Genomic DNA, 23,139 nt, shown 5'->3' on the forward strand with positions numbered 1-23,139 from the left:
TTACATTAAATATTTGTCATACTATCTTATTATTCTGCTTTAACACTGAATACATGTTGGTTTGACAGTAGTTCTTTAATTTGCCATCAAGTTGAGACTAAACTCATTTATCTGTATTATAGGACTCAGATCATGAGAACATGTGAAATTATTTCATTGTAAAAAAATAATACATACATTTAGTGTACTAAAAAGTGAAATATTTCCCTTTGAGGTGTAGAAGACAAGAAGTATAACGTTGCATACAATAAAGAATGGAAATAATTAAGTTAAGTGTTCACAATAATTGTACCTAGTTATGTTTGCAATGTAGTTCTGTTGGCCTACAGTAGGCCTACAGAACTACATTGCAAACCACTGAGGCTTTCTTAATTAACAAAAAAATACATTGCAATATGTGTATGTTTGCATCTTGAGTCAAGCAGACATCCGTGATTTTTAGGATAGGTGACTAACATGGTTTTAGTCACAAGTTATTATTTTATTCTGGAAACACGGAGGAAGCAGAACTGATGTCACGCTGCGTGGGCGGAACTACCGCTTTGTAACTTCCACCAATAGCATAGTTGCTTTGTAAAATATGAAAATGGCGGCTCTCTGTAGTGAGTTTGGGAACCTGGTACAGATCAAGAAACAGCTAATATCGGTGATATCGCTTTCTAAAGAAAGAGGACTCTTACACAGCTCCAAGTGGTGAGACTGACTGCGACCAATCTCCGTTAACTGCCTGTCTTTCTGCTCTGTTACCTTGGTAACAGAGCGTTAATGTCCGTTAGTCTGCTAGCTACGTTAGCTCTCCTGTTGACATGTCTCAAGAAACAATCAAGATAAAGCGTACAAATGCATTAAATATACCACTATATTAATGTTGCATTTCAGTGAAAAGAGTCGTAATAAATTCAAAACAGATGTTATTAAAGTGTTAACGATACATGGTGTTATTCCTTTACCATTACTCGGCTCCATTTGTATTTGTTGTTGATTGCTATCGATTAGCAAATAAAAAGTAACTGGACACATATGCATTAAAACATGAATAACCTTTGTGGTCTGCTGTAAAAATAAATGTGGTGTTAAAAAGGACTGTATTGCATGGCACAGTTTTGTCACATGCTTCCTGTGTTTACATTTCAGGGCTTCTGAATTGGCCTTTGCTTTGGACCGTCTTCCCAAAGATGAATTACCTCCGTCCCATCCTTTCACTGAGGTTTGTACCCTGCCAGGACAGAGGAGTGCCTGGGTTTATTTATTTTTCACAATATAACATTTAACTAACTACCTACAATCGAGGTTTCAGTTTATTCAAAAGTCCAATTGACTCCTTTCTTGGATAACAATTATGTTTTTGGCACAAAGGTAGAAGCTAAATCAGGATTTTGCCAAAAAGACAATTGTTAGTAGGATCCTCCATTGTTAGCTTTGGTATTTTCTTGTGATAAGTTTAACAAAAACAATAAAGACATGTTTTTGAAGTTAAAGTAAAGTCACACATTGAAGAATTACACAATATGAGGTATAAAGCTGCAGCTCTTTTTTAGTTGTAATTAATTGTGTCCTGTTCTCTTGAATGGAACAGTTATACTGCCACCTGGTGACAGTAGGCTATTCTTCTAAAAGGAAAACATTGAACACAATTACTTTATGAAGTGCTTTTGTGTTCTTCATTTATCTTTTTTATTAAAAGAGTTAACTTGATATTTTCTGATACATTTTCTTTTGATCGTCTTCCCCACATACAGGAAGATGCACAGGACCTGGATGCACTTACGCTGGCCAAATCCTACTTTGACCTGAAAGAGTATGACCGAGCTGCTTACTTTCTCAAAGGCTGCTGCAGCCAGAAGGCGTATTTCCTCTATATGTATTCTCGCTATCTGGTAAGATTCTCTACATGTCTGGCACATCCTTCGAGCCTTGATTTTATTTCATGACGTGACTGCTTTCAAGTTGCTTGTAATGTTTGTTGACCATTTTAAAAGTTCCCCTTCATTTCTTCAGTCAGGCGAGAAAAAAAAGGACGATGAGACTGTGGACAGCCTGGGTAAGGATCTGTCTGTTTGGACATTTAAAGAAAACTACTTTAGTTACTCTTTAACACTAACTTTTGTGTGTGTTTTAGGTCCACTGGAGAAAGGTCAGGTGCGCAATGAAGCCCTGCGAGAGCTGAGGGTTGAGCTCAGTAAGAAACACAACGCAGGAGAGTTGGACGGGTTCACCCTGTACCTGTAAGAACCTTTCATTCATACTTTCCTCATAACGTGCAGAAAAACACAGTGGATAGCTCATAAACTGCATATGTGTGATTGTGTTTGTGGGAACACAGATATGGGGTGGTGCTGCGAAAGCTGGACCTGCTGAAGGAGGCGGTGGAGGTGTTTGTTGAGGCTATTCACACGCTTCCTCTTCACTGGGGAGCCTGGCTGGAGCTCAGTAACCTCGTCACCAACATTGAAATGGTAACTACAACACGTATCGTAATTAGCATTGTGTCATTAACCTCTGAATCTGAAGTAAATATTTGGGCTGATTAAATCTGCATTTGTCTCTTATATTTTCTCCACAGCTGAAGTCTCTGTCCCTGCCAGACTGCTGGATTAAAGACTTCTTCATGGCACACATGTACACAGAGCTGCAGATGATCAAAGAGGCGCTGCAGAAATACCAGAATCTCATCGAGGCCGGCTTTTCTAAGAGCACCTACATCATCTCACAGATTGCCGTCGCCTACCACAACATCAGAGGTTTATTTCTGCTTTTTCATAGAAGAGTTTTGCCTGTCAGAAGAATGTGATGGGGACAGGTTTAGTCTGACAGCACTCTGTCTCTGTTTGTTTCAGATATTGACCAAGCTTTGGCTCTCTTCAACGAGCTAAGGGAGCAGGATCCTTATCGCATCGATAACATGGACACATTCTCCAACCTGCTCTATGTCAAAGTGAGTTGTGATGTCTTATTGATTAGCATAGAACATATGTTCACAGTTAGGTTAGAGGTCTAATATCAGCTAGTAGGGCATTGTACAAGAACAGTTAATGGCCATATATTATATTCCCTTGATGTTTTTATATGACCAGAGTAGGATCAAAGAACCATTAAAACATCTAATTGCGTTTTTTTCCTGTCGCTTCCACAGAGCATGAAGCCAGAGTTGAGCTACTTGGCTCACAACCTGGTGGAGATCGACAAGTACAGGGTGGAGACATGCTGCGTTATCGGTAAGTGGAGAGCCAATCTGATCACCATTAATACCCCATTTACAAATTGTTCACAATTAGTGATAAAACTATTAGTTGTTGAATATGTGAAAAGCATCTTGCATTGTCATGAATGAATGGCTTGTTACAGCTTCACAGGTGTATAAGCTTCTTCTTTATTTTTTTCTACGCTAAATCTGATCCACAGGTAACTATTATAGCTTACGCTCTCAGCATGAGAAGGCGGCTCTGTACTTCCAGCGGGCCCTCAAACTGAACCCTCGATGCCTCGGGGCCTGGACCCTCATGGGCCATGAGTACATGGAAATGAAAAACACTTCGGCTGCCATCCAGGCCTACAGGTCAGACTGAAGATGTAGTAGAGCATGAAGACACTTATTTGTGAAGAGATTTCAGTATCTTTATGGATATTTTGTGTTTTAACTCGTGGATTTTTTCTGTCAGGCATGCCATTGAAGTGAACAAGCGGGACTACCGTGCCTGGTACGGTCTGGGTCAGACGTACGAGATCCTCAAGATGCCTTTTTACTGTTTGTACTATTATCGAAAAGCTCACCAGCTCAGGTAAGGATTTGACATAATGCAGGTTTAACAAAGAAGGATAAAAGTGTAAGTAAATGCAATGCTCTTACACCAGTTGCTTGTCTTAATAGGCCAAATGACTCTCGTATGTTGGTCGCACTGGGGGAAAGCTACGAAAAACTGACACAGCAATTGGAAGCAAAGAAGGTACGCACGTTCCAACTCTCACCAAATCCCGGTTTGTGTAATAACATCACTAAGCTTTCTGGCTTGTTTTTTTGTCTAGTGTTACTGGAGGGCATACTCTGTTGGAGATGTAGAGAAAATGGCTCTACTCAAGTTGGCAAAGTAAGTGTATCACTGTAGCCTGAGGATATACAACTGAAGGATCATCTTGTAGACCCAAAACAGTGGTGTACATTAACATATATGCACAAAAGAATGATTTGATCTACAGCCTACATGGCCTATAAACATGGGATAAATTCAGCTTTTTCTTTTCCCAGGCTCCATGAACAGCTGAATGAGTCTGATGACGCTGCCCAGTGTTACATGCTTTACATCCAAGACATTTTCTCCTGTGGGGTAAGCACTTTCCTCTGTGCACAAAGCAATGGTTTGAACTTTAACCCCATCCAAGCCCTTCAGGGATTTGTATCCATTTCTAATAAAATCCTGTCATCACAGGAACAACTGGAGCATGCTGAAGTGAGCACAGCCCTGCGGTACCTGGGTCAGTACTATTTCAAGAACAAGCTCTACGACGAGGCGTCCCTCTGCGCTCAGCGCTGCTGCGACTACAACGATGTGAGTGTGCCTGCACAAAGTGAGCACTGTGTTCCTGTGGTGGACTGTATATGTAGTATAAACACACTAACTGTGGTCCCTCTGCTCGCAGGCTCGTGAAGAGGGAAAGGCTCTGCTGAGGCAGATTTCACAGGTCAGAGATCAGATCGAGACGCCATCAGCAGATCTGTTTGCTCCGCTCTCAAACAACAACACTCCCGCCAGGAGGGTGTCTCCGCTGAACCTTATCTCCTTCACACCCTGACACCCCCCCTCCATTCACTGGCTTCAAAACAGACAATTTGTATTTCCAACCGTTTTACTTGATCAAAAGACATTGTTCGAAGGATTACTTTTCAACACAGACTTGTTAATGACATTAAAATATTGTTTGTACAATTTGCAATCCTGATCATTTTTGTTCAGGGTAAGACAAGTTCAATGCGACAAATGTAAACACAAAGCTCTTTAAAAGAAATGCAGTGTACTTTCAACTTGATGTACATACCTCAGACACATAAGGGTTTTCTTTCAATAGATTTTTTTATTACATGATGCCTTTATATAACTCGAGGCTAGTTCAACTGTAAAAAAAAAAAAGAAAAAAGCACAATTAAAAAGACCCCTCATTGTAGAGAAGGGTCACCTTGAACTATTTACATATATACACACAGGTAGAGCAAATGCAGCACACAAACACGTCTTGTTTTGATTTGCAGTCATGCCCATCAACAATGCTGTATATATGTAAATAGTATAAATAAAGCATACCTGCTTGGACTGTTTTTTTTGTAATCTTTATTTCATGTTGTACAGTACATGAAAATAAAATGCCTTTTTTTTTTTAAATAGCTTAGAGTTCTCAAAAGTATAGAAAGAGCAGAGAAGCCATATAGTAACCATTAGCCACTGAGCGGTTATACTGCTCACAATCACCTCAATAGTGTACGGCTACCCGATTTCAAGCGTAACTGTTATAAACATCAGAACTATTTGGACTGTTGCAAAAAGTGAATATATACAAAGAAATATAAAAATACTATAAAGTTTCAAGCAGATACAACTTTTTGTTGCATAATATCAAAGAATCTCAGTACTTCCCCCTGAGGCTGCGAGGGGTGGGGGCCGGGCTGCGAGGGGGGGACTGCTGGCGGGACCGCAAGATTCTTGAGTAGGGGGTGGCATTCGCTTCTTCTGCAAGACGAGCGTTGCATCTACGTGTTGGGGTTTGTGTGGGGAAAATAGACTGGAAAAAGGGACGTTTCTGTGGGGGCCGGTTCTCAGTGTCAATAGGTGCCGTGGCCACGCAGCCCCTCTTGTTGCAGGAACCTGGCGTGGGGGGGGGCAGCAGAGAGGGGGGTGGCCAGCTGCGTCTGGGCCAGGGTCTCTGCGTTCCGCCTCAGATCAGCCTTTACAAGCATCAGGCCGTTCTGGAGGTCCAAAAGGATCTGGTCCTAAGAAGAAGTGAGTGAACAGGGTTAGACGAGACCACAGAGGGGAAAGTGAGGGTGAGGGGGGGGAGGTGGAGGGAGAGAAAAGTGAGCCAAACTCTCGAACATGCACAGTAATCACCTGGTGCAGAGGTTAGAAACCTAGATTTAGTTTAAAAGCCAGCTGTGCAGCAGGATTGTTAATGAAGAGAGCAGAGGGAGAGAAAAATAACGTTTTTGAAATTCAGAAATACAATTAAAAACAGATCCAGCTTTCAGATGCAAATCATCACTGCTCTTTTATTAAGAGCTTTCATAATTAGCCTCAAAGTGAGAAGAGATATCATCACTGTCAGACTCTGCTCTAACTAAAAATGTACGTACAGGGAAAACATGTTGGTTTAAGACCAACATAATGTAAAAAAAAATAAATAAAGAACACAAATTAAATAATTTGATTAATTCTTTAAGGTTTGGAGTAACCCAATTACTAAAAACACTATCAACCAAATATTGTGAACTTTTTCTACATAATGACATTTATTGTTATGTGCATAATTTACAGAAGGCCACTCAACACATTTCAAATGATAAACATTAGAGTGAATAAAATAAAATGTTTTAAATCACGTCATACGATCCATGTCTGTGCCTGTACCTGTTTGGCCAGCGTCTCGTCTGCAGCGGCCAGCGCCTGCCGCAGCTTCTCCCCCCCCGTGTTTCGGCAGCAAGCTCGTTCTCCAGACTGCAGGTCGGCCCCGAGTCTCTGCAGATCCAGGCGCAGCTGCCGCAGGTTCTGTGAGAATAAAAGTCAGAATTTGAGTCTTTGAGGGTAAATAGTCTCACATGCAGCAAAATCATAATGCATTTCATGTTAAAGAGTTAACTGACCCGCTGCCCGTCCTCCAGCTTGCGGTCAGTGGCGAGGGTCCCAGTTGAGCCGGGGACTTTCAGCTGCGCCTTCAGCTTTGTGAGCTCTGCACAGGACAGCAGAACAAGAGAGTTACACACCATTATGAACAAGACCCTAACACCAGCACGTCGTCACAGGGCAGTGTTTCAGTCACCTTGTGTCTTTGCGAGCAGCTCAGCGCGACACTGGTCCAGCTCCACTTGCAGCCGACCACTTTCTGTTTTATCGATGCGCTCGGAACGCCGAATGATGCATCCTATGGAGTATTCACCAGGCAGCAACGGGGGGGCCGCTTCGCCTGCCTTGGTTTTATCAAGATCAGTAGACAAAGATTCGATCACCTGATCACGCTCCTAAATGAAAAGAATTAGAGGAATATTTTTGCAGAGGAACAGCAACATGATTTCCAATATATTCACCCCAAGACAATTCCTTTACAGATCATGTGTGTATTGAAACAATGCTACAGGGACACTGTTGAAGTAATGCAAACTTGAGAAGGATGATTTAGCTCTCACCTTCAGCTCCTCGCTGTAGAATATCTTCAAATGTTTTTGCAAGGTGGATATCTTGTCTTCGTATCTCTCTTCAATTAGAGTTCTCTCTGCTTCCAAGGTCTTGCTGTAGGGCAAGAAATCCAAACTTATTGTCTACCGTGGTTAAACATGCATGCATTTTCTCAGCATTTTAATATTTCAGCCTTCTTTTGGGGGCAATCTCTGATAAAATGTTGGAATGGAATTCATTTTTGGTGTTCTTAAATTATCCCACAAAACAATTTCAGTTACAATGTTGATTTCACACTTAAAAGGCAGACACATACCTGAAGTCATCTTGCATCCCAGAGATGACCTCCATCACCTCAGAGACCACCTGCTCTCTCACATTCGCCTCAAGAACCTCTTTCTCTTCCCGCTGGCGCTGCACCTCTCTCTTCAGGACATCGATGGCCTGCAGCAAGGACTAAATAAAGCACAGTCAGCTGTTATTGAGACATTTTAGATGCTGGTTTGAAGGTTTTAGTTGATCTCAAAAGGCCTCATCTAGGTGTTCATCTCAATATGCAAAACATTTCGGTTATATAGTTCAATAATTAGATGTTGAAAATGAGGGCAAAGGCTGTTACCTCGGTATTTAACAAGGAGATATCTCCATCTTCGACATCACTCTCCTCGTCGTCCTCCATCACCGAACTCTCGTTTCCATCTGCAGCCGGCTCATGCAGTAAGGACAGGATGTAGGCCACTCTGGTCTTTGTGGACGGCCCGTGCACCAGCTGAAATGATGGGATGACGTAATGTTTATTTTTCGTGCTATTGTGACATGCAAAATTAAATCTGTTTCGAAAATTCACAGACGTTAAGATGTTAAGTAAAGTTTTTACTTGAGAGGCTAGAGCTGAGAATTTGAGGGCCTGGAGGGTCTCGTCATAGATGGAGGCACACGGGTTGATGTTGACCACCATGCTGGAGGTTCCTCGGCCACAGAAGAAACCCTGCAGTACCCGGGTCAGTTTACTGTCCCTGAAGGGCACCACTTGAGCGGGTCGCGATCTGTGGAAACGCAGGAACCTTTTTAATTATGGCTCTTTCTCAAACAGCTCATTTCAATATCTCATGATTAGAAAACAACATCAATGCATGTGAAGCACGTCTATTTCAAGGGTCCACTTACTGGATGAGGATTTATATGTGTATATATATTTTTTTTTTATTTGCTACACCACATCAACTGAGTGATTCACTTTCTTTCCAGGTTATGGTTAAACACGTACTTGTTGTTCTGGTTGTGCCTCAGAGCAGCGATGCAGCGTCCCAGTGTTAGAAGGGAGGCGTTGATGTTGTTGGCCTCCTTCATCCTCTCGCCGTTTCGCTGCTCTTTACAGCGCTCAGACCCAGCTAGATCACACACACTCAGTCTAAGAAAATGCAAGAAACAGCAGTGTTATTGCATTTCCAAAAACAATATAACAAAATCAACCAAAGCTGAAACTAAGAGGGAGTATCTCAACTTACTCGCTGATGTGCATGGACTTGGCTGAATCTGCTTCTGGGTTGACGTGCAGGACTCGGATGGAGAAAATGCTGTGGCTGCATGATGAATGGTGATCAATGTATTATTATTATCATCATCATCATCATCATCAAGCGAGTAAAAGTGTGTCAAACACATAATATGTGACCTGCTCCATCGTAATCAGTCGCATTGACACGAAGACACATTTTGAGTTGTATACACTGTTGGAAAGAGGAGATTCCTAGCTTTCTAATGATATCAGGATAGTTTTTGTACTCCAAATATTAAGCAAAATATGTCACATTATATAATGACTGTCACCGAGTCATCATTTTGAGAAAAAGGCCTTCAAAGTTTCCTCTTCTCTGGAATCCATCGATCTGATTGATTATTAGCAAATGATCAAAATACTACGGAGGGAAGATATTTTCGTTTGGATTACTGGTCTGGGGGAAGCTCGCGTGTGTGTTTGTGTAATTTTGCATTTGTGTGTATTGTGTTTGTTTCCCGGGGAAAACACTCACGAGAAACACGGCTGTTGTTATGCTTGCTGTGACGTCAAGTTACTCCGTTCTCCGCTTGTAATTATGCCGTTACAAGCTTCAAAGTTGTATTTATCATCTGAATTTGCCGAAACAAGTTCAATATTCTGAAAGCCAAGACTTTGTTTATTTGAAATCAGATAAAAACAAACTGTAACGGACCCTGCCGTGTTATCTATGATTACTATACGCCTTACATTCATAATTTCACCGGAGGGAGGGGGGGCGGCGCTACGGAAGAGCAGAGTGGCGAGTGAGAGCTGTCATCTTCCCTTTACAAGCTTCAAACATTTATTTATCGTGTGATTTTGGAAATAAAAGTTTCATATTCTGAAAGCCAAGACTTTATTTAAAATCAAACAAAACACCCGAACCCTGAAAAACTATTTTTTTAATACAAATCCACGTTTATTTTGAAATGAGCCGTTGCGACTTCCGACTGATTTCGATAGAGCGGGTCACAAATGTCAAATTAAATCAAAAATAATGCAAAAGTTTGATCTGCTCCTACCTACGGCTGGAGTTCATGTTGAGGTGAGTGCTGGCGAAGCTCTGGTTGCGACGCCCAGCCTTCAGAATCCTCCAAGCTTCGTCAGCGCTGCGGACCTGGATCCAGACGAGGTCTGATACAACAAGAAGAGGCAAAAAAACATGAGGCAACACCAGAAGCAGCAGCACTGTCAGCAACAAAACATGTTTTATGTGCTTGTGTAGACATTTTAGAGTATCCATGAAAAAGCACACATACAAAGTAGCAAAGAGTTTCATGTTCTATTAACATTTTCCCTCATGCGTTACCTTTCACATAGGGGTTGCCCTGCTTGTCGTCACCAAGCCGCAGAGTGACCCTTTTCCTGGGCTGCAGGGAGGGAGAGGCATCGAGCAAATCATACAGGAACTCATTGTAGATCTCGAAGAAGGACACCCAGATAGAAAACTGCACCCCTTCCTCCAGATCATCCCCTCCGCTGTGTGAAAGGCTGTCGGGCTCCAGACACACACTGTCTGTGTCTGCAGAGAGAGACATGGTTATCAATGGATGTGTTTTGAAAGGCTTTTTACAATTGCAGTTATGATTTAAATGAATCAGAGTCAGGGTTTAAATTAGTAATCATAAAGTTAACTGGATGCATGCTACAATATAATCTGGTATGCAATTGCAAACTAGAAAGCTTGTGGGCTTTTCTTATAAACTCTGTAATTGGTCAACAATGTCATATGCAGACTTCTTACACGATACTGTATAACATCAGCCAACATTTTCCCAAACAATATTTGGAAATGTTTTCAGTAAAAGAAAATGGACTAGAATTAGCTCAGAAGCATATTTAAATGTGTGTGCCAATCTTTGAAAATGCACCACATATGTCTACAGTTGGCACTGCTGTCCTCACCTTCAAGCTGAGTGGCGATGTTACTTGTAGAGGAGAGTCCTCCAATGCCGCTGTCCCAGACTGTCGTGTTTCCACCTCGACGAAAAGGCAGGTTGTCATCCTGTCGCAAACAAGAGGAGGACATCAACTCAAATCTATGCGCAACAACGCAGCAATTGAAACTGGGGCACATAAGGCACAGAATAACATTTTGAATTCCATATACTCCTTTTACCTCTTTGAGCAGAGAGTTTCTGCGGAGTTCCTCCATCCTGATCTCTCCGGAGCTCAGGTGCCTCACATCCTGATACATGATAGGCTTCATGTCCATGGCGCCGTACAGACGGCCCTGCAGCTTGCTGAACAGAGACGACAGGGCCCGTGGCAGGAGGCCCGCCTCTCGACCGCTGCCTGCAAGACAGAGGTAGAGACTTAAATGACCACAAAAGAGTTGAATTCTATATCAACAATAATTGTACAGAGCTGCAAACATTAACACCACATCAAACCTTGGCTTTATAAAGATGTGTTTAAGAAAATTTAAAAATCTTACCTTGAATTGTGTATGTTTTTCCAGAATTGGTGACACCATAAGTGTAGAGGAGTCGGTTTTCTCCTTGAAGCACGTCTTTCACCATCTTCTTCATTGAGCACTCGTAAAACTGTTGCTGTGTGGTCTCCGGCCCCATAATCTATAAAAGATGGGTGATAGGAAAACATCAGTACGTGTCCTTTTCTAAATATTTGTTTTTGTTCCAGATCCTTCTTTTGCTGGCATTGCTTGCTAATGATGTACACTCATTAGCCCATGCGAATCACCAATAATTCATAAACAGGTAATAAGCAACCTGTTTATTTGACACTGTGCACATGTATAACCCCCCTCCTACCTTTGAGAAGCTGAACTTGTGCATGCTCTGGGTGATGCCCCTCTCTGCAGCCCTCATGTTGTGAGATTCTTTTGGAGCTTTAAGCAGCACATTCTCTTCATCTTGGACAGCCACACAACCCTAAAAGAAGAGCAAACCATTAGCACAGGAGAAGTCAAATAAAAATAAATGTGGATTATCTATCAACACAATCATACCTGTTCTTCTCCCCTTTCACTCTCCGCCTCAGTTAGTGGCCGGATACGCAGAAAAACCTCGACCCTCTCTGATTTACCGCCATCAGAGCTGCCTGGTCTTGCCGCTGCAGGTTTTACTGCTAGTTTCTAGAGACAAAAATAAAAAACATCTTAAAATGTTTTATTGAAGACGTAGGAGAACCGAATTCATTAAGGAAAGACAAGTCAATTAAAAATATATGTGATACAAAACATTTATGGATGGCTTTGCAAATGCTGTAGGTTAAATTCATTCGTTTACAACACTAAAATATTAAACTCCTAGCAACTCTCACCTGTTCTATAATGGATGGCCGGGGGTCCAGGCCGGGGGAAATGACCGAGAACTCAGGCAGACCAGGTCTGGACGGTCCTCCATGCTCTGCTGCTGTAGACTCAAGCACAGCCATTTCCTCGTCTTCATCAGAGCGGAATCCACATGGGGAGGACAAAGAGAACGCCATGCTTACCCTGTTACAAGAAGACAAATCTTAGTGAGTATGTGGTTATTGTAAATATAAAGTCATCACACAATCAAACCTGGCTGTGTACCAGAATCTCAAGTAAAAGCCACTTTTTAGTGACCCGTTGCATATATTTTGGGGATATATCAGGATACAATATATAAAGAGTTAAGCGACAACCTGATTTTAGAGCTCAATAACACCTGTCCTAACTATTCTGACACAAAAAAACGAACCTACACTTAGTCCATCACAGAAGAAGAAGCAGAAACTCACTGTTATGAGAGAATGGGTGTGTCAGTCCAGGTGTTTAAAAAACACATAGAAACTGCTTTAAGCCTACTTTGCCCTTCAAAACCAAATAGTCCGACTTAGACTAGTCAGACAGGAAAATGATCTCATGCTATCACCTGTCCAGACAAGTACTGGTGCAGAACAGAGACTGTATTTCTGCAAAAGAATGACATAATTAAAAAATGTTTTAACGGTTTTGACTTCACTGGGTTTCTCTGCATTTTAACTAGGACTTCTTATGCCGAAAGCATATCACATTTTAAAATAACACAAGACGTTATGTTTAAAATAATGGCATTAATAGTTTTTACAAATTATGTAAGACATGGCAACTTTTAAGCATACAAATAAATATTCCAACTAGGAGTAACGCTTACTTTCCCCCCAGGAAAGAATATGCTAAATATAGATTACTTCATTATTAGGACAGTTGGTTTAAGTAGGGATATTTCACGGGTTAGGATTACTTTATAAAGACAGTTCAAGCAGACTTGTAATCAAAAGTATAAGTGTGTGAGTCGTACATTATTTACTTAACGTAAGTTAACTTTTAAGCGTGCACGAGAAGCTGTGACCCTGTTGGGCCATTTTGAAATCATGTGGACACAATAATGCAAATGTCGCTCTCGTCTTAACTAACTGTTATCTGGTTAAACACGTGTATATTAGCTCGGTTAACGTTTATTATCACAGCTGTATCGTGTAAACTAACTGATGTGTTGTTGTTAGGACCACGGGATTCGTTTCACTTACTTTGAATGTCGAAAGTGCGATGAGCGCCTGGATCCCTGTAACGATAGCGAGATGTTCTGAAGTAACTGAGTATATCGCCAAAACTCAAGTACTAGAAAAACAGCGGAGATACTGTATTTAATGTGTATCAAACTTCCCTGAAACTATCCTATTGCTTCTTCCCTACCTCGGAGCACTCTGGCGTCTGAAGCTCAGCTGAGTTATAATAACCGATTGCGTTTGGATTTTGAACGATGCGCTTCCCCCGCAGAGCGTGTCACCGATTGGCTAAAACTAGTGACGTAAAACTCGAGATCTACCTTCTGATTGGCTAGCAAGCATTCACATGGTGGGCTTTTTAAACTGTACCTCCTCAAACAAACGACGCCTTGTATGGGTTCCTATCACGGGTTGAAAATAAATGTGACATTTTATCAAAACATTAAGCCATTAGCAGGCTTCTTGCAAGGGTTTTAAATCCACATGTAAAGCTTTAACCATGTAAGGCCCCCGGTTGTTATTTTACAACATCACTTTAAGCTATCCTAAAAAAGTCAGTAAATGTTCGTTTTTTTAAAGACATTTTCATAGTCAAAAAGTACTTTTGTTCAGCCTCACAATGCTATTGGGTATTACATGTGTTTATAGGTCCTGCCCTCTGGCCATACACTCACACCTGGATTTGTCAGATTCAAGTAAGTAAAATGCCTAACATATATATTTTTGTGATTATTACAATGTCTAGATTAGTTATTGTGGAATACATTAATATTACACATGGACATTGCCCTTCCATATGTTCACATATGGAAATAAAACACTAATATAAATATAATGTATTTGATAATTCACTATAACTAAGTTCTAAATGTGTCCTCTGTTAAGATTTTAAATTAAGACCAGAATTTAATAAATTAATACATTATTTCTGATAAAAGTATGTGAAATTATATCTCTAGCAATATTTTAAACTCTACTTGTATCTCACCAGTTAATTAGTTACAACAATTCATTTAACTCTTCTCTGGTTCTGGCAGAAACAGTTCTTTCTGAAATGTGTTGGGACACTTGGATGTATCCCTTTTAGTATGATAATTAGCCTATTATTATTAGCCAGACAGCATTGTGTGACTTGTTGAACTGATTTACGGGAGGCGTGTGGTGCAGTGGGTTGAGCGTTGGTGTTCCGATCAGGGGGTCACAGGTTCAAACCACACTACAGTCAGCATGTCGTTGTGTCCCTGGGCAAGACACTTCACCCCAAATTGCTCCTGTGGGGATTGCCCACAGTATTGAGTATGTAAGACACTTTGGATAAAAGCGTCTAACAAGTGACATGTAATGTAATGTAATTTACCTGCATGTGTGGGTGTAGGTATTCCTTTTATTATGATAATAGGCAGGATTGTGTGACTTGTTGAACTGATTTACCTGCATGTATGGGTGTAGGCTACACCCATGTGTAGGTATTCCTTTTATTATGATAATAGGCTAAGCCAGATAGTATTGTGTGACTCAAGTGCTTTACAGGGTTAAGGAAAGAGAAGAAACACAAGAAGAAAACATAAAGTAAGAGCACATCATTAGGTTAGTGAGACTGGGAGGAGAAAGTAACTTTTTTTTGATGGACTTCATTATTCCACATTTAAAATGTCATGTTTATTTCACAAAAATGTTACATTTTACATGATTATAAAAATGGATACAAATAAATGTAATACTGGATTAGTAACACGATGAGGCTGCATCAGAGTTGGGGGAAGCTGATAAACAATTAAGGAGCTCAAAAGAAGAAAATCCTGCCAATAGTAATGTAATATTGTATATTATTGTAAAAAAGCAAACATGTAAAAATAACATATGCAAAATGTGAGGTAATTGTGAGTTATGACCAAGTCACGAAATGCAGGAAACACTATAAGGACATTTATGCACAGTGGCCACTTTTTGTATTCAAAGGAAAGTGTTTAGTTTGCTCGATTATGCTCCCAGTTGTGCTTATATCAGTGAATCAAAAGATGTTGCATTGTTTAATCATTAAAGTCGTGTCCCGGTTCAAAGTGTTGGTCCATAGTGGTGGTGATGCTGTGAATACTGACGTGGTTCTGCGAGTTTTGGAGCCTTTGTTTCTGCACACTGTGCTGAACACCATAACAGAAGTAGATGATTAAACCTGTAGGAAAAAACGTTACATCTCAGACGGGTTCAATTTTTGTTTTTTGCAGTTTTTCTTTCAATAAAATGTGTAATTTAAAGTTTATATTCTTCACATACCTATTGCCATCCACACTGCATAGCGGATCCATGTGTCTGAGCCCAGTTGAACCATAAGATAGACATTGACAAAGGTGCTGAAAATAGGAAGCAGCGGAATAAAAGGAACCTGTAAACATGAAAGAAAAACAAATTGGAAAATGATGTCATAACAATGAAAAAGTATTCAATTTTCCTGCTAAAAAGTGGAAAGAATATAGTATAGAATATAATATCTTGTTCTTTTTAATATTGTAAATCCGGCACGACATATTGCACATTTCCGCTCCACGCTACCTCTTTTTTAAATCAGCATAACTCTCCACTTTGAATATAATATTGTCATATTTTATTATATTTAACTGCACTCCTTTCCTCTCCTACATAACTAGATTTTGTGTAAATATTGTCTTTGTTTTTCATTTGTTGCAATAGTCTTAAATTAATTTGATTTAAAATGCTTTTATAAGTGCACTATTTATTCCTCGTATGTGCAAACCTACTTGGTAATAAAATCGATTCTGATTAGTTATCAAAATGCATGTACCAGATTGGTCCAATAGGTGTCACTGTTGTGCTTGGTGTAAATTGTTATATACTGTACATGCTTAACTCAGGTGACAGGTGTTGCTGGACGGAGGATCACAAACAGTTAAATGTTGTTGTAATGGTTATGGATTGATACTATTTAACAGGCTATAATATGAGAAATGTTTAACAGATACCATATTATTATTTTAGAGATACTATGTCATCAATTTGAAAGGCTGCTATGACAATTTTCTAAATTAATTACATTTCTTCCATTACGTTTTTTGATATACAATGTTTGGTTTAGGATACATACTATACTAGCCATTGATATTTTTATGTCAAGTATGACATATATTATTCTACAACGTTTTATGGAAGGCTCTGTGCACTTAGGTTAGATGTAGTATACCATGAAAGCAGCTTTGGTGGCGGTCTGTGGTTGCCTCCAGATGATCAGTGTGATGAAGACGAATAGCAGTACGATGATAAAGACACAAAGTAAACTCCACCACTCCAGGGCCTGCAGGGAGTCCACAGCGCTATTTATGACGAGGCTTAGGATGATAGCTAAAAAGACTGAGGAGAACAAGGCACGTCCAGTGATTACTAACAATGAAAATCATGTATATGCTGTATAATAGAGGATTGTGTTAGAAAGACCACTTACTCATAAAAACAGTTAAGACAGTCACATTTTTTGATGTCCGGGAAGTGGCTTGTGAAGGAGGATATAATATTCCAGTAACTGAAAAGGGTTCTGGTTTGCTGTCCTCGCTGAGGTGTTCTTGGTACCTGTTAAAGTAAAGATAATATAACTATATGCAACCAAGCCTTGAGGAAACATATCATTTATTTTCTAATCTATATCGTGATATGTTTGACTTAAACAGGGAGGTTTGGTGGGTCTGGTCAACCAATGTATTCAAATCCCTGTCTATTATAAAGTTATGTACTATTAATGTTTCCAACACACACATGTCATCTTATTTAATGATAGGGAGGCATGTGGTGCAGTGGGTTGTGCGTTGGTGTTCGGATCAGGGGGTCACAGGTTCAAACCCCACTGTAGTCAGCATGTCGTTGTGTCCCTGGGCAAGACACTTCACCCCAAATTGCTCCTGTGGGGATTGCCCACAGTATTGAGTATGTAAGTCGCTTTGGATAAAAGCGTCTAACAAGTAACATGCAATGTAATATGTTGTCATTATCAGGAGGTTAAATGGAAGAAAGAAATGCAAAAACTTCACGGATTCTAGCTCATTTCCACTAACATAAACATGAGCTCTTTTCACAAACAATCATAGTAGTAGTTAACAATTGAGTGATAATACCACACATATTTTCATTATTACTTTAAATGAAGTGCTTCTGTATGGCTCATACGGGTATGGGTGGTTAGAGCTGGTGGCTCATGTACTTTGGCTCAGTCCCCACTGTGTCATCCACTTTCAACACTTTCACCGTCCAACAAAGGCTAATCTGAGCCAACAAATATTCAAAAAGGAAATGATCAAACCTTAATATTAGGATGCATATGGCAACAAGAGTGTAGGCAAAGAGGGTTCCAATGGACATCATGTCAACCAGCGCCTTCAGGTCAAACAATAACGCCATGATCGCTGAAAGACATGAACAATAATAAGAAAAATACTGTCATTGAATAATATTTAAACTACAACTTTCAGAAAATTACTGAGAAAAAGCATTCAAATGAATATGACAAACTTTACCTGCTACAGCACCTGAAACCAGAGTCGCTATAACAGGACTTTGCCTTTCACTCATTTTACTGAGAGGGCTAAAGAGCAGTCCATCTCTGGCCATGGCAAAGAGAACGCGGGGCATCGGGAACATTGATCCTAGTAGGCTGAGGGGGAAAAGAACAAATAAGTCATGTATATAAATGACTCTGTTCCTGTTGAATATGTACTGTAACTCTGATTCAAATTATCTTCATCTACAGGATGGACTGTACTATTAGCAAAGGATAACATGATGTAATTGATACATGTGGCAGTTTGTTAAAGGCGCACTGTGTTTCATGCAACCCGGTATCACGGCAAGACGTTAACATGTGACGATTTACCATGCTGGGAGACGTGAAGATGTCACGATTTCGTCCCTTCAAACGTGACAGTTACACGGTATTGTTAACATGGGCCAGCCAGTAGAGAAATACCCGGAAATGGTAAATCGTCACATGTTCACGTCTTGCCATGATACCGGGTTGGTTTCATACCTTGTTGACAGGGCACAGAGGGATCCCACAGACACTACATACTTTGCAGGGCCCCAACCGATGTATGTGAAGGCCACCGGCAAGGGGCTGTTAACACTGAGCAAATAGTACGGCATCATGAGAGTCAGGGCCGCAGACACACCAAAGTAAGCTAGGAAGCAGATGAGGAGTGACGCCACAATGCCGAGTGGGATCGACTTCTGAGGGTTTTGAACCTCCTCCCCTGAAAAAAACCCCCACATTATTATCATAACAAAGTCAAAGTCAACTTTATTGTCAATCTTCCAGTTTGTGTGTACAGACAGAGAGATCGAAATACTGTTTCCCACAATCCCGAATATAAAAACAAATGTATATAAAATATAAAAATATGTGTGCAAATATGTATATATACAGTCAAAGACAAATGTTTACATGTGCACACATTAAGACCTAAATAAAAACACAATAATCAATGACAAAATAACAGTCACTTCAATATTTTGAGAATGTACATTAGTGCAGATTGTCCATCGAATGTGCAAAAAGAAATATTAGTGCTAGATTGTCCATAAAATGTGCATTATTGTAATAACGTTATTATTATAACGTATAGTAACTTATTATGTTCTATTTCGTGCTATGGCACTGCATCCTCTCTTCGTCTCTATGTGTACCGCACATGAGTGAAATAATTTACCTGTTGTGGCAATGCAGTCAAATCCAACAAATGCATAAAAGCATGTGGCTGCGCCTGCTAATGTCCCCTCAAAGCCAAAAGGGAAAAATCCTCCAGTGCCAAATATGGCGGTGTCGTTCATCGATGTAAAGTTTCTGTAAAGAATAGACAGGTTGATGCTTGGTCATGCAACAATAATCTGCCAACCAAATAATAACTTAATATTTTTAACCAACATTTAAAAAGAAAAGCCAACATTAGCAGCCTTAAAAATACGGTTACTTTACAATCATTTTATTAAAGGGGCCCTATTATGCTAATTCCCAGGTTCATATTTGTATGTTGTGCCTGTGTTGCAGCACCTCTTTTCACCCTCTGTCTGAAACCAGAGCCCAGTCTGCTCTGATTGGTTAGCTTGCCGGCTCTGTTGTGATTGGTCAACCGCTTAAATGTGGTCCGCCACTTAGCCTATCACATACAATGTGTTTGAGTGCTAGCCAATAGAAGCGCAAGTGTTACAAAGTGATGTCAATATGTTACAGAAATAAACAGAGCAGTCCAATGGAGGCATTTCAGGCAGGTGGGGAGTGTGTGGGAGAGAAACTCCCTTTGCAGACCATTTACATGCACAAAAACCTATATAACACACTACAGTAAAAGGAAAAACCCAAAAAGCATAATTGGGCCCCTTTAAATACAGCAGATAACAACATCAGAAGTTGAGTTGGTGTAGTATGTTGTGGAAACGTTTTACTTGGTTGAATTAAAATAATAAGAACCCGTACTCATATGGATTTAGCAGAGATTCTTCACCAAGTTGCCAGTTGTTGATGTCCCCCTTAATGACTCCAGCGAGGATAACAAACAGCAACACCAGGACGTTCACTGCTGTAAAAACCTTATTTACAACAGCTGACTCTTTGGCGCCAAATGCAAGAATCCCTGAGGGAAACACATAAAATATAAAGTTGGTCATGAAACATGGAACCTTGTTTGTATAAAGATATGAAAATGTCATTAAAATATATCATAAAATGTGATTATCTATGTTTTTTTCCTTCACTTTCCACACATAATTCATAATAATAAATTCTTACATGTGCCAAAGGGTCACAGGGGTTTATATTATGAAACTTGCCTGCCAATAGCATTATGAGGGCAGCTGCAAAGAAGTCTGGGTAGGGAGCCAATCCAGGTAAATTCATGGCAGCCTGTTTGCCCAGAGAGTTGGAGATTACATTTCCAATGAGATCATCAAAGGTCCCACTCCATGCTCTGGCAACACTTGACGTCCCTTAAAAGCAGAAAATAAATAGATTTTTAAATGCAGGATATAAAGCATGGGTTGAATGACAAAATAAATGGCTAAATAGGGCAACCTGTGTTATAAAAACAAACATATTATCCAACCTATCTTTTTATTTTAGACTTGAGGCTTGTATGGAGCAATGTCACTGTTAAGAGGATAGAAGTGACTTTTCCAAGATGACTATTAAACCTTTCTCACACAGTAAATATATATAACAATATCCCTACCTATGACATAGGACAGCAACAAGTTCCAGCCAGTGATAAAAGCCCATATCTCGCCCACAGTCACGTAGCTGTAGAGGTAGGCAGAGCCAGTTTTGGGAACACGTGCTCCAAATTCAGCATAGCAAAGTCCTGCAAAGACGGAGGCCACGGCTGCTATCAGGAAGCATATGATGATACTCGGGCCGGCCACAGCTCTGGCCACTTCTCCCGACAGCACGTACACACCGGCCCCCAGCGTGCTGCCGACCCCCAGGGCCACCAGGTCCAGAGTGGTCAGGCATCGGCGGAAGTTGGACACCTCGCCTTCAGGCTCCAGAGGTTTCCTACGGGACAGGCTCTTCAGAAACAGCAGGATCTTTGCACCTGACATCCTGCTAAAGAAAGACATTTCATTGTTTGCTGAAGGTGGAGAATCATAAAAAAAGGATAAAACAAGACTCAAGCATATATGACAGGCAGTGGTAGGAAAATACCAGTTGTGGTTTACACATAAAGAAAACTATTCCAACAATAACACATACTCAATAACTTTTCTCTAGAAAATAAAGTGAAAGGCATATTTCCAAAGCAAATGCTCCCTTTAAAAAATGTTAGACATCAACTAACTCTGCGTTCTTAATTTGAAACATTTGTCTTATTGCAGGAATCTTGAGTCTAATAAATAAATGCTGCAATAGTTTGAATGTGTAAAACTTGTGCGAGAGACACACAGGTTGAACACCGCATTTATGTATTATGTGTGTTTGCTGTAAGATTGCTTTTATAGAGGAATACTTTCATCCTAGTTACATGCAAAGTCAATTATTTAATGACACTGTGAAAGATATAAATATAATTTAAAACAAGTGCCATGTTTTTTTTAACTACAGTAACATAGATAATATCCAGTATAGTATAGGTTTTATTCCCATAAGAAAGACATCCTTACCTTTCCTCTGAATGCTGCAGTGTGACTGTGTTTTGATCCGTACCCATCCACACACTACCCGTGAGGATAAATCCACTCACTGTGAACTTGTTGCGGCTCAACATTTTTGACACATTATGTTACATTTCATACATATGTGTCATTTCTGAAAAGAGGGGATCAGTTTGATTTGTTTGAGGGCTTTTCTGGCATGTCAAACAATAACAGGAATTCCATTCAATTTTTTTGTAACTGTAAGAGTGTCATAAAAAACCTATTTCTTATTAAAATACACTCAGATGTTAGCAGTGGTGGCTGGTGGAAAATATTTTAGGTGGGGCTGTGGAAATGGTGATCAAACAATACTAGGGGGGTCCGGGGGGATGCTCCCCCGGTAATTTTTTTTGAGAAAAGACCCCCTAAATTATGACTTCTGGTGATGTTAGAGGGGGGGGGAAGGACAATTTGAGGCTTAAAAATATGAGAAGACTGATCAATACCTCCATAACTTCAGTGTGGTTAGCTATGAATCTTCCAAAACTTCCAAACACCTTGTCCTGGACATAGTTTCTACAGCATAAACTGTGCAACAGTACAGTAGGCCCACACAAACTGCAGAACACCGGGGCTTTGGGAACACTCAAAATTACTTAAAATGATTTATTTCCCATTTAACCTGTTAAGGGGCTTTTTTCCCCCCGTTTTTTTTTCTCACGAAACTGTGTCTCAGGGCTTCTTAAAATGTAATAAACTATTCATGTGTCCTACTCAGAGGAAACGCAGCTAACTGATGATATGAACCATGTTTACCGAAACAAAACACAAGTCTCACAAGAAGCGTCTAAATGAGCCCTGAGCGAAAAAATGCTAACGCACTCTAGGTATAAATCAATCGATATACTTATCGGATATGCACAAACAAGCTTATGCTAACAAGCTGAGATTCCACAGATTCTAGAAATATAAGTATCATCACTGAGCGATCAGAACTCGCGACAGGGGAAGCAAATACAGACATCACACGACGTAGCTTTAGGTAGCAAAACACGGAGATATGCTCACCTTTTGCAGAATAACAATTCTGATCAAAAACGAGAAAAACGCAGCTGAAGGTTAATCCATAGGTTAATCCAATGTGTCTGTCACTTTGAAAAAATGATTGATGATCCATAATTCCATTTTTATGTAAAAAACTGAGTTTTCATTAGCTGCTAATGGTAGCTTCCAGAGTGTATGACAGCTTCCTGTTTTGTCTCCTTGGATACGAGTCCAAACAACTCACAGACTGCACCGGGCGCTGACGTAGGCGCCCTGTGACCATCAGATTTGACGACGCTGATTCGCTGAAATTATGTTTCGGCGGCATAGTTTAAAGATAGCAACAGTTGGTTTCTGCTGCACTTGGGTAATGATAGGGCAAGGCCAGGCAGGAAACATGTGACTTATCAGTAACTTTAGACATCGTAACACAATTTTAAACGAGATTTTATTGTAGATTATACATTTTACTGATACCAATTATATAATATTTACTACGGTGGCCCGGAAGTGCAAGACACCACAGCATTTCACAAAACACCACAGCATTTCAGAAAACACAACAGCATTTCAGAAAACACA

General features: G+C 40.2%; 3 protein-coding genes across 3 annotated transcripts; 1 reads left to right on the forward strand and 2 right to left on the reverse strand.

Annotated features, from left to right (window-relative positions):
• Positions 1-579: 579 nt before the first annotated feature.
• cdc23 (CDC23 (cell division cycle 23, yeast, homolog)) lies at positions 580-5,123 on the forward strand. The gene is made up of 16 exons (XM_034140241.1): positions 580-693; positions 1,135-1,207; positions 1,740-1,877; positions 1,999-2,041; positions 2,120-2,225; positions 2,324-2,456; positions 2,564-2,741; positions 2,838-2,935; positions 3,134-3,215; positions 3,403-3,556; positions 3,660-3,779; positions 3,869-3,944; positions 4,024-4,085; positions 4,244-4,322; positions 4,425-4,544; positions 4,636-5,123. Exons 1-16 carry the CDS (start codon positions 581-583, stop codon positions 4,786-4,788), a joined length of 1,728 nt encoding a protein of 575 aa, XP_033996132.1. The 5' UTR covers position 580; the 3' UTR covers positions 4,789-5,123.
• On the reverse strand, positions 5,048-13,646 carry kif20a (kinesin family member 20A). Its single transcript, XM_034140240.1, is given in 20 exon segments — positions 5,048-5,869; positions 5,871-5,977; positions 6,612-6,749; positions 6,845-6,930; positions 7,021-7,219; positions 7,385-7,487; positions 7,690-7,829; positions 7,993-8,142; positions 8,251-8,419; positions 8,641-8,784; positions 8,882-8,956; positions 9,936-10,047; positions 10,223-10,435; positions 10,819-10,918; positions 11,033-11,208; positions 11,351-11,489; positions 11,688-11,807; positions 11,885-12,010; positions 12,199-12,373; positions 13,414-13,646. Coding segments are annotated over 19 exon segments (2,721 nt in total). The 5' UTR covers positions 12,367-12,373; positions 13,414-13,646; the 3' UTR covers positions 5,048-5,613.
• Positions 13,647-15,422: 1,776 nt separating this feature from the next.
• zgc:175280 (cationic amino acid transporter 2 family protein) lies at positions 15,423-20,982 on the reverse strand. Its single transcript, XM_034140336.1, has 11 exons — positions 20,613-20,982; positions 20,215-20,370; positions 19,856-20,018; positions 19,098-19,231; positions 18,419-18,641; positions 17,910-18,046; positions 17,696-17,798; positions 16,847-16,971; positions 16,589-16,755; positions 15,667-15,775; positions 15,423-15,565 (listed from the first exon to the last, which is right to left on the reverse strand). Exons 1-11 carry the CDS (start codon positions 20,980-20,982, stop codon positions 15,423-15,425), a joined length of 1,830 nt encoding a protein of 609 aa, XP_033996227.1.
• Positions 20,983-23,139: the final 2,157 nt, after the last annotated feature.

Source organism: Trematomus bernacchii, unplaced genomic scaffold (genome assembly GCF_902827165.1).
Source record: "Trematomus bernacchii unplaced genomic scaffold, fTreBer1.1, whole genome shotgun sequence".
NCBI classification, from domain to species: domain Eukaryota; kingdom Metazoa; phylum Chordata; class Actinopteri; order Perciformes; family Nototheniidae; genus Trematomus; species Trematomus bernacchii.